The 12,680-nt window shown below is 30.7% G+C and overlaps 1 protein-coding gene across 1 annotated transcript in view; it reads right to left on the bottom strand.

The window, feature by feature from the left end:
• The window catches only part of LOC124368998 (C3 and PZP-like alpha-2-macroglobulin domain-containing protein 8), a 393,079-nt gene that overhangs the window by 243,931 nt on the left and 136,468 nt on the right, over positions 1-12,680 (bottom strand). Inside the window, exon 3 of the mRNA XM_046826596.1 lies at positions 4,219-4,293. Coding sequence (XP_046682552.1) covers positions 4,219-4,289 — 71 coding nt within the window. The 5' untranslated portion in view covers positions 4,290-4,293. The remainder of the gene's footprint in view (positions 1-4,218; positions 4,294-12,680) is intronic.

Below are 12,680 nucleotides of genomic sequence, written 5' to 3'. Positions count from 1 at the left end.
TGGGCAATTGATCTGTTTCATTTCATTTTCAATCCAGCTTCGATGAACGGAGCATTATTGAATTTTAGGGGGGAAATCTTAATTTTAAAATTTTTGAAAAAAAGCATATTAATGTAAATATTTCAGTAACATGTTTAAAAAGCCGTCATTTAAAAAATTCATAACTATATAAATTGAATACACACTGACTCTAATAACATATAAGCCATGCAACGTGTAATCGCATTGTGTCTTGGCACTCCAATATAAAACATTTCTATGGTGTCAGTGTAAGGGCATACGTAATTATCTTTAAGACCTTACAGTACATTCGGTTGGGGAGTAACTACAAAGAGTCTCCCCCACACTTGAGAATGTACTCGTATTTAGGCCCACACCCTCTCTAAAGGGACACGTGATGGAAGTCCACATGATACGGTGGTGAGAACATCAAAATTACTATTAACAATGTTAAGAGTTAATTCTCGTTAATTCCAAGCTTGAACTAACAAAAACTATTTTATATCTAGTGATAGTTGTAAGTTAAATTATAAAAATAAAAAGGGCGATTGAAGTATGCAGAACATTACGAGTAATAAAAAAACGTGGTTCGATAATGAATGAGATATGTAGTGTGTGTAAAGTTGGAAGAGGGGAGATCCCAGCCTCTAAAGCAAAGAACGAAGAGATGCGCCGCGCGAGCTCTTAATTTTCTTACTTTCCGTGACATATTACTCTTCAGAACTTCCTTAACTTGATTTACTCTTTCAAAACTCAAAATAAGTTTAGTTTAATCTTGTTGTACACTGTTACAGTTAGCTAAGTCTCTTTAACTGTAAATTTAATATACTTTTGCATCGTTCAAGGTTCTTATTCCATAAAAGGAAACCGTACCCATTATTTTAAATGTAGCGTAGAGAAAGCTAAACGTATTTCATAGAATTTAATTTTGTAGTGTTGCATGGAAAATACTGTATTCCACCAACCTGTGTGCATATTAAATTTAACAATAGTTAGTTTTGAGATTAATTTCAAACACATTTAAATGAATGAAAATAATTAATATTTCTTAATCATGGGCCATGACAGTTCATCCAGCCGAGTTCATATCTAGCGAACGCCGTGTTAAATTTTTAGACAATCTCTGTAAACATATTTATAAATACTGAATAGTTGTACAAAAATAGAATTCAAACAATGTTAAATTAAATTTAAATTTATATGAATTAAAAATACTTTATATGTCATTATTGTATTAGGTAGTACTCGTAGATCTCTGTTATGACATACAATCATAAACTTGTCTGTAAAATTGTTAAATTAATTCACAAATTTTTATTTACTATTATCAGTTTCTCAGTTTTCACTGTAATATTTTATCATTTACCAAATATAATTTATTCAAATAAAATAATAAAAAATATCTATAATAATTAATATTTTTCAACCCATTGCGATTCGAACAGAGATTTGGAATAGGTTTAAATTATTCATATTAATTTATTATATAATTTATAAATATTTGAATTAAAGTGTGAATGTTGAGTTTATCTCTTGTTCACCTTCCTCCTAGTGCACCCGATGAGACCTTGGCCTAGATTACACTATATTTTGTAGTCTAGGTATCTCTGATGTGGAAGCGATGTAAAATTTCATTTTGAGCTTCTTCGTCGGTGACTTTTTTTATCTCTTCAGACGGACATGACTCCAGATTCCAGAAGCAAAGTGTATGATAGCACTTCCAGATGATAGATATGATAGATTCCAGACGATGCACTAAGAGGAAGGTGAACTGAAGCCAAACCAATTCACATTGAATTGAGCCTTCCTACCATATTTAAGTTGCCCCAACGTGTTTATAGATCGTGTCTATAACATTGAAGTGCACTCAATGGTTTTTATCTGGAGTTATATTCAATATTTATATTGACTAAACCTTTCCAATATAGCTAAGTTACGTGAAAGACAGTTTTATTTTGGGAATTTGGGGTTCTTATTTTGGATAAATCCAAGCAAATGCTAAGCAAATGATCCATTGTATAAATTAAGATGAACAAAGTTAAATAATTCCGATCCGTGGGGGAAACTTGAGTTACCAATTTAATGTGGCATTTCCGTAGCTTTAAATTCGAAATATATTCGAATTGAAAGTGGGCAAAATAAAATGTAGGCTTGTTGGTTTGGGTATTATTAGTTCCTTATTCAGGTTATCCAAAGGTTTACTATTATCAAATAATACAAGAAATGCATTTTCTAAATAGATTCTTGCCAATCTCATACATTATATATTTGCGGAGTCTAAATTAATGTGTATATAGTACATAATGTATAAATAAATATTTACAACTGTGTTAAGAAAAACCTTTAAGGCTGACTAAAACTCCGAAGCTTTTTAAGAATATCAGAAGTTACTAACCTCATAGTTATTCTAAAAGAGGGAATAATGTAAGACGATATAATAATATTTAGGTTAATATTAGTTACAATATAACAAATTTCAAATCATAAAACAACAATAAAAGCACATAGGAAACAAATGTGTTACAACAAAAAATCTAGTAATCATTAAATTAAACTCCCTAATTAATCCAACCATTTAACAAATCAAGTTGGCATTTGATTAGATATTAATGACTATACTCGTAAAGATATTTTTAATAATTTTAAAATTTACAGACAGTTAATTTTGTTTTACAACGATGCTTAATTTCTTATTCCACAAAAACTTGTAGCAAGAGAGTGGCTAGTTGATGGAGATAGGACGTTCATCGTGGCGAACGTTGGTAATAATAGAAGGGTCGAAAACTAATTAATTTTGCTCACGAGAGAACCATTGACAGTTTGATGTTACAGCCCGTTGCTATGACTCTCAAACGGCAACTATATCCAGGACCCGTTCACGTACATAGGTTTTATAACTATAGAGTGTTTTTAATCTTTAGTTAAATAATTAAACTTAGGTTCTAAGGCATTAAGTAATTAATTTTAAGTTTTAACACGATTTAAATTGCGTATCATTGAAGTAATAAAAATAACTATTACATTAATTTTATGTTTAGTTTTTTGTAATTGTCGTGAATTCGTAACTTAATAATTTGTTCCTTTTGAGGAATAATTTGTATAAAACTTCCATAAGTATATCATACGATGTTGTACAATTAAACTAATCGAAATGGTTCGTCCCTTTAATGCTTTTTAAAACGATCACACTGGAATATTTAATGTACGCAAGAGTAAATTTAATAGAAATTATGACCATGAGATGAAAATAACTGGAATTCTGCAACTTTAATATTCGTGCAAATTGAGTTCGATATTAAGTTTTCACGTTTTGGCAGTGAAGGAAAACATGCTTTATCTTATTAACTTTATAATTTTAATATACGGATATTAACGGGCTGTAATTCTGAAATATACAAGAATGTTTTTATTTTCATAACAAGATGTATTTAATTCAAATAGTCATAAGGTGTTGCACAGTAATAATAATAATTATTATAATTAAATAATATCTACCTATCCAAGTACCTTTAATTACCATTACAATCTATTATAATCTCGTTATTAATTTGATATCAACATAATTGCTTGCTGTACAGGTCAAGCTTCAATGAGTTTATATTAAAAATAAATTTCTTTACGTTATACACTGGCCATGTGATCCAAGCTGTGAGAAAATGTATTTGGCGCGGTTTTCATGACTCAAGCTGAACTAAAATTGGTAAGCAGGATGAGGGTCATATGGGTCAAACAACATAGATGAAGATTTTCAGACTAAGGCAGATTAGTTCTATGATTAAACAGAACAGCTTCAGAAATCCACTTCCATAATAATAAAGTCTCCAATAACATGAAAACAGATTCGAACTTCCGTACAGAAATTTAAGTGAGGGGGAGCACAGGTGATACACAGGTTCTCTTAACCCAACTTTTCTCAACCCGAAATCTAATTCATTAAACTTTTTGTGATTTTTTTTAGATGGAGCTCTCTTGCAAACTTTCATCCACTACGACAAAGTACTTGACATAAGTGAATTTTTCTGAAACCAATAAAACAGTGCTCACATCGGTAATGAGTACTCATGATGCGTTTTTTACAACTATTTCACTTATTTAATAATGGCAAGATAATAATGCCAGCTCATTTTTATCTTAGAGTTGAAAACTAATAGCCGAAACAATATGATCTGTCTTAAAACCTAGGTTTGCCCACGGATGGAAAATACAAGCAACACTTACCAGCTACAAGATTGCGATGTCAAGGTCAGGGGTAGCAGACTCAGCAGGAGATTCAGCGTCAACACCGCCATCCTCCTATTAAGACAAAATGATAACGATAAGCCGTACATTGTCTAAATAAACTCTTTATCTTTGTTAAAATTTTAAGGATCGCAATCATTTGTATGGCGGCAGGAATTAAATTCTACGTCGTCCACAATTTCTAATTATGACAGACTATTAGAATAACTATATTAGAACAAGCTTATGCCTAGATTGAAGTAGTGAACTTAGTGTACTGGGGAAAATATTTATTAAGAAAATAACAAAGACCATCCAACAGGTGTAGTTGTACTTTGAACAGTCTGCATTCACAAGATTTAAAGTTAAGACTGGTCTGTCCAAAATCATTCTACTGATATACTTGCATATGTTTATTTGTTGTGGTTACATGAGGTTTAATGTAGCTGATATCCTTTACCCAGAATTGGTGTTGATATCATTTACATCTAATATCTGTTTATACCCTTTAGTTTTTGCCAAATGTTTACAGTGAGAAAATCACATTGAACATTATTAACGTATAGTCATTATTTTGAATAATTAAAAATCACGCATTACCATACAGAGAACCTAATTTACCAGTTACACAGGTTCTGATACACATTTAAAAACAAAAATAAGTTGTAAGCATACTGCGACCGATTGTGTGAATTAACAAGGCGTATTAAACATATTCATACCCATTGAAGAATATTTCCTCAACTGGTGCATTAGTTGCAGTTTAAATTAAAGACTCTTTTAATACACAAACACATTAGATAACTCATTTAAATCTCCAGTTTTGGGCTCTAATAATAGCAGGATTATCGAGTGACCGGCAAGACAGGTAGGAAAGATTGCATCAGTTTTATATGTCAATTAATAATCACTAACTGATTTTACTACCAATTTTCATTAAGAATAAATCCTTTGAAACAGTCTTAAGTTACTCTTAAGCACGTTCAACATGGAATAACAAAAAAATTAATTCTTAAATCCTGTTATTATTGTAAAAGTGAAGAACTTCTTATTTGTCTAAGGTATGAATAGTTTCGATTTACCTTACATAAAATAATAGGCCCTATAGTGATGTGTCTAATTATTCCTGTCTTCCAGCCCATTATTAAAATTTCAAATCAATGTGGCATGCTAATGTCACATATTCAACTGATTGTTATTATTTTTTACGCTTTGTTTACGGTTTAATACAGAAAAGGTGTATTTTAACTAGATCAAATCACAATTCAGGACAACTGGAAAGATTTATAACTATGACCTTTTAAATACGAAAATTTTGTTTAGTTTATTCAGGAATTTTAGAGCATTCTTTTATCACTTAGTAGTCTCTTAAAGGAAAATCGTTATCCAAAGTTAAGTGTCGTATCAAAAGCCTTTTAGAGTTTGAAATCTTTAGTTTCATGATAAAAATGCCTTTTTGTACAATATGCAAAAAAATCAGAAATATCGATTTCATATTTTATGCTAGGACAACGGGTACTACATTTAAATCAAGATTCATTTTACATCCAAATTTTAACAGTATTGAATCCGCGCAACAAACATATTTTTTAGTTTATTCAGGAATCTTAGAGCATTCTTTGTATATGTATCACTTAGGCTAGTAGTCTTTTAAAGGAAAATGGTATCCAAAGTATAGTATAATTCAAAGCCTTTTAGTGTTTTAAATCTTTAGTTTCAAGATAAAAATACTTTTGTTTACAATTTTAAACAAAATAATAAATATAACTTTTTTAATTTATGCTAGGTTACGGTAAAAAAGATTATATCCAAACCTCAAGATGCATTCTACATCCAAGTTTTAACAGTACAGAGTCAGTGCAACCGCGTGATCAACAGTTTCGTAGTTAATTATGAGTTTGTTACTTCTACGAATGGGTTCTTTATGGGAGTAAATAATATAAAGTTATAAATTGGTATCTTGCAATTTCAAGTTCCCTTAGAAATAAACTGTTATGCTGTATCATATGACTGTAACATTTTTCATTAACAAATATAACTCATGGTTTATTAGTATTAGAACAATGCATTGGTCACTTATGTTTGTTTTATCGAGTTAGGTCAAATGTCTGCTTTATGACCGTAATTGATTTATCGTGTAGACACCTGATAATACTGGACAATTAGTAATTTATAAAAAAGACCATTTCTGATAATTGTATAAGAAATTGAGGCTTAAATGGGTCACTACTAAGTATAACAGAGGTTGCAGTACAGGGGTAAGCTGGATTAAAACGGCCGGTGCTGGTGGTTGGGAAAGGGGCTTACCGGGACAAATTGACGGATATCTCTGATTAGACTTCCGCTATTACTGTGCGTCAACCGGAACGTAGCGTATTTTACTTTCTCTTTTGACGAGCCCTGTAAAGATTCTTTTGCTCCTCTCTCGTGTAATCAATCAGACTTTATTAGTCTGTCCTTCCATTCAGGAATATTATATTAAGGCAATATTAAACATGTTAAGAGACGGAACATTTCTTAATAATCTTATACCTTATATTGTAAATATGATTTACAAGCTATTGCTAAATGTTTTTTATGAATGAACAGACGCTATAGCCTGTTTCATGATATCTTTTGAAATATTTACAACAAAAGACAGCATATATAACAAGTTTTTCCTGCTGTAAAATCACAAATTAAATTTTAATGAATTAATGTTTCCTCTTTTAAAGCATAGTGATTAAAATTAATGTTATATTTTTTATTGTTAGTATATTGAATTTTTTGATGTAACGTAAATAATCTAGTAAATGCTAAATAAACAAAACAAATTACTGGAATGAGAACCGTACTAAACTGATGAATTAACGTAAACATAATTATGAAAGTTGTAACATAACTATGCTGTAATGTAAAACGTGTGTGGAAAGCTCGCTTCATACATCGTGAACTATTTACACACTATCGTTTAATTTCAAAAATAATCGACCATTATGAACACGCCATATTACAACATTTCTCAGTGAAGTTTAGTTTAACATATCAACATATTCGTTTTATAAAAACATATTTCATATGTTCGCAATATTTTGTATTCTGTTAAATATTATATGGCTTATTTTGGAAATATTATTCGTAGTATGTTCTGCCACAGCAAAACAAAATCGGCCTAAATTCTAACCAACTTTATGTTTGCTGTAAATACATTGTACACACCTAAGTATTTTAAATAATTAAAATTGAATTATTGTCTTTAAAGTTTCAGTATAATTTCACCTACATAAATGTATAAGTGCTATTTATAAAAAAACCCTTTTTAATTGTAGGTTACTCATAACCAGTATGCTTTTGGTATATTACAAAAATAATTAGAGCCATTAATCAAGTTTTACCTTTTTTGTGACTTTATTTGATTTTAGTGAATTTGTTTTATTTCTCTGCTTCTATGTAATCTGATTAATTGTTTTCAAGGTACTACTTTGGTTTTCAGACCGCATAAACCACAGTGCAACACAAATGTTTGTCATTTCTAGCATGTGTTTTCAAGTGTGTGTTACACAATCACGTAAAAAATACTGGACTGACTGTACCAGTTTTAAATGGACACTCCTAGGACCCCTGGTATGAATATATGCCTATACCAACTTCGTAAAATTTATCCGTACTATACTCCACTGGTCTCTCAGAGTTGCGACCTTGGTCTTTAATTCATTCAAATTTTCAATTTGTTTACATCTATAATCTTGAAAACATAGAGCACCCTGGACATGCTTTGACATATTATTTCACCTTTTTCTGCGACCTCTTTTGAGCACAGAGTAAGAAAATATCCATATAAGATAATTAAGTGTTTTAGTATAACTATACGTTTTAGCTAATATTAAATATGCAGTGCTTGATCAGTAAGGTAATGCAAATATAAAGAAAAAGTTACTTACTAACTTTTAATATTAAATCACTTTTATAAACTTATCTTAGTTGTCTTTTCGCCGAAGTAGTGTTTTCGTACCTGTATATGTATTCATATTTTCATGATGGGGGAAACAAGGCAAACTTAACATTGGCGTCGGAAATATAATTCACTTGAAACCAAATTTCATGCGAAATAATATGTAGCTGCTAATTTTTAATTACATTAAATTTATATTTCACAAATTTTACTATAATTTTTATAAAAGTTTTATATTGTTTTAAAAACACATACATTAAAACATATTTTTTATAATTTACTACTTATGCATTTCTCCCTACCTTGTATACTTTTGCTCTTAGACGAGTTTCTGACTGACATTCTGATCTGGTTCAGTGCTATAATTTCATTTTTTTAACATAGTCATAATCTTAATCTTATTCCTTACCACAAACACTCCCTCTCTAATTCAATAAAGTTCTCCAATTATTTCAAAATAGACACTTTCTCTTAGCTTGAATATTTCAGTCCTTACTCTGTATCAATGAGAATCCTATGGTGTACCATGCCTTCCAGCAGAATCGACTTAAGGTGAGGCGAATTGGTTCCTACGAACGTTGTCACGACGAACCCGTCGTGGCTGACACATGACAATGTTGTAGCCTAACGTAATTCACCACAATATTATACTGGAAGTTGATATATAGCTTAGCCACGAAAAAATAAGAAGCTGAATTGATTATTTTACTGTACCATTCCGTACTATGTTTTATTATAATCGATATATGCTCTCTAAGGTAAAGTTTCTGTAAGGGATTTGTGTCAGTTATATTAAAGACTACCTAGTCTTACGGACTGTAGTCGCTTCCAGTACAGTACAGTATGTAAGACACAAATGTAGGATAGACCTTGTTTTACACCAGCTGGAAATAAAATTTATTACAACACACAGAATTTATTTTATTGCTGCTGTTATAAATTCACATTCCGATATGAATTAATTACTCGGATTGTTAATTGTAAGTGACTTTCATTAAAACTCGTTTTATGATAGCAGGTATACAGCACAGCGTATTATCGAAATGTACAATATACCAGACCAGAAATCTTATCGAAATATATTTTGGATCTTAATTTAATATCAAAGTCTTAGCTAAACAGTTTATTTTTTATACGTTGATAATTTATAATAACTAGATTGAAATCTTTAAATTTTTCTTTTTATATTATAATTCACAAGTATTAACGTAATATATCAAAATTTAAATATATTCAATGTCATTTGCCATCGTTATATGTTACAAAAGGTATAACACAACGTATCGAGGATTGAAATCTATCTTCTTCGTCAGGTGATGAAGGTAATAATACACACAAAAATAAAGAACACAAAGAAGAAAAGAAGGTAAAGAAAAGGGTTCAAACATACCCAAAAGCTACTTAGAGTCCAGTTCAGGCGTTGCCACTGCACATGATGAAAATCCCGAACACAATTTACGAGTACTAGAACCACAATCAATAAGTGTACGTACGCGGTGCAGTCGGAAGCCGACAGCAACATTCTTGTTAGTATCCCACTGTAGCCTGTGCTGGTGTGATGTGTGATTGTAGTTCTCGTATTCGGGAATTGTGCTCGGGAGTTGAATTGTGCAGTGAACGCCTGGACTGGACTCCAATAAGATTTTGGGTATTTCTGAACTTTCTTTTCTTTCCTTTCTTTTTTCTGTTATTTATTTTTCTATGTATTAAGAACTTCTCCACCTATCGAAGAGGATAGATTCCAATCCTCGAAACATTGTGTTATACTCTTTGAAATATATATCGATGGCAAATATCCGAAATCTTGTTTCCTTTGAAACCTTCCATCGTTAATAACAAAAATTAATCAAAGAATACTTAATGTAATGAACAGTTACTTATAATATTTCATATTTTAAGTACACCACAGCACATGCTTACATTTTGAAATAAAAAAGGATTAAATTTAACGGATGTAATAAAGTTAGATAAATTAAAACAAATAAATTAACGATTATTGTTAAGAAAAGCAGGCGGAAGAGTTACAGCACTTTTATATTTCATTTCTTCATCTTCCCCACTGAGACTCAAACTTCGGCTGTGCCTGTCAAACTCTGCTTGTAATACCCATTGACATCTGGGAGGTGAATACAACTTTCACCTCTCTGGAGAGGCCAGCAAGGTATTCAAAATCAGTTGGTTACCCATAAAAGTGTCGTAATTTTCTAGTGTCAAAGAAACCAACTTCTAACACCTTTCTTTAAATAATAGATTCCCAAAGTTGCTAAGTAACTTAATTACTAAATCAACACCAAGATAATACTTGATAATAAAGATAGTCCTTCTTAATGTGAGGAATAAAATTATTGTGTATTATTAAATGTATTATTAGAGACAGTTCCTTATTTGAATTATTTAATTTCTTCGTCGGTTATTTTATTGAATGATTTATTCTAGTGAGAAAAATAAACCGGTACCACAAAAAATCATATTCTCAATATTTACATTACAAATTTTATTTTGTAGAAACATCCGAAATGAGGGAATTTCTCTGGTCTGTAGGGATGCTTTGATGTTTTTATGGTGACACGGAACCACCAAGAACTCTGGTTTGGGCCCTTTTTAACTCAATTTAGATGTTGAATCTTTAATACGATTCCCCCATCTCCTGCTGATTTACTAGTATGGGACTTCCTTCCCCCTACTGTACGTACCGTCCTGGAGGTAGAAACATGTATACGGCCAACATTTCCTTGGTTATATTACCGTCGACTTTTTCTCCTCTCTCGCACGTTCTCACCTGACGTTTGTACGTCTTGAGTAAAATTATATATTTTTTTTTACTTAAAAAGTTTGTTTATAGTTCGTAGATGTATACAGTTGTCGATGTTATGCTATGGTTTGAAATCCGTACTATGGCATTTTCATTCCTAGCTTCTACTATGATCTCAGGTATTACTGTATTGCTTGTCACCAATAAAAGAAATATTTAATCACTCCCTTGGTCAATCTTTTATTTCAGAATTCATTATCTCGCTTAAATACATCATCACCCGACTCGCAAAGCATTCTTGTTGTTCATTATAGATATTACTGCTTATTATATAGTTATATTAAAAAGAAATAAAGTATCATATTTAAGTATATTTAATCTTTTACAATACAATTGTCTTTTTAACACTTTATTTATTTCGTGTACATGTATTACTTTTCTATTGGTATTTAATTTCATCAGCATTTTTCTACGAGATCCCTAACATTTTTCTTAGTTTCATATGTCTGTTTTTGAATTTATGTTTTTTAATTTGAATAGCTTATACCTTTCTTTTGTTATAACATAAACTCAAATAAGATTAAATTATATAATATCGAGTGCACTTCATATATTATTTTCCACCGTCGAACAAAAACAGTTACAATGTTTTTTCTTTTCCACTGCGAAAACATTTTTATTCATTCTGATGTTATTTATGTTTAATTTATAAAATGACATCAGTATAAGTCACAAAAAACTACTTATCTTCCAAATATCGTTATTGATGCATCTCGGATTGTAATACCATAATAGGATTCTATATGGCAGATAAACACAGAAAAACTAGATTACAACGAACGTGTTTATAAAGCTTTGTCTAATATGAGTATAGTATCTGCTACTGTTGCAAGACTTCTATGGGTTTTGTAAAGTTTGCAATTACCAAGAAAGTCACCGGTCTGCCTATAAATTAGATTATATTCTTGCAAGATTGTTCATGTCCTTTATGTGTCGTATCGTTATTTTATTTCGTTATTTGATTCTGTTCTGTGTTAATATAATGTTAACGAGTAGCAAACAAATACAATTTTAGGATTATTTAGGCCTATAATAACGTTAACAATTGTACAGTATAAGAAAATAGCTATTATTAAAAAATGTTCTAAGAATCATTCTCATCTGCTTTAACGGATATACATGAATACGAAAGTGGAACGGAATATATTACTTTCAGAATGAAAAGAAACACCGGTGAATTTCGGGAAACAAGAAGAAAAGTATATTGAGTTAACGAAGAACGGCAGCCGGAGCTTCACACACCATTGCCTTGTCTGTAGTCTTGATTCTGTCAATAGGAGTCAAGCCGAATGCCTTGTCTTGCTAACAAAGAAAGAGCTCCGCGTTTCCTTCACGATGAATATTAGGTGTAATATAAGAAGAAACAGAGAAATGTTTTTTCTCTTAAAAGAATGATTGGATTCTTACAACAAAAATCTCTGATAGTACAAGCTAAGATTAAGTAATGTTAGATTTTACATTTTCATTAGTTAGTCAATTTAATATAAATATTATTAACAAAGCCTAATTTAATTAAACGTTTATTTACTTGTTTATACCTAAGTTTGTGGTTAAATTATTCAAAACTACAGGATGCTATCGACTATATTTTGACTGGAACACATTTACTAAGATGTAGTGGTATATATCTAATTCAATCCATCTAATTGCAATGTGTTGGAACCAAAACATTTCAATATTTCTAACGTTTATTGAGTACTGCCATGCTAAAAAATGGTT

Source organism: Homalodisca vitripennis, chromosome X (genome assembly GCF_021130785.1).
Source record: "Homalodisca vitripennis isolate AUS2020 chromosome X, UT_GWSS_2.1, whole genome shotgun sequence".
NCBI lineage: Eukaryota > Metazoa > Arthropoda > Insecta > Hemiptera > Cicadellidae > Homalodisca > Homalodisca vitripennis.
The sequence above is the reverse complement of the archived record's forward strand: the minus strand, read 5'-3'. Positions and strand labels throughout refer to the sequence as shown.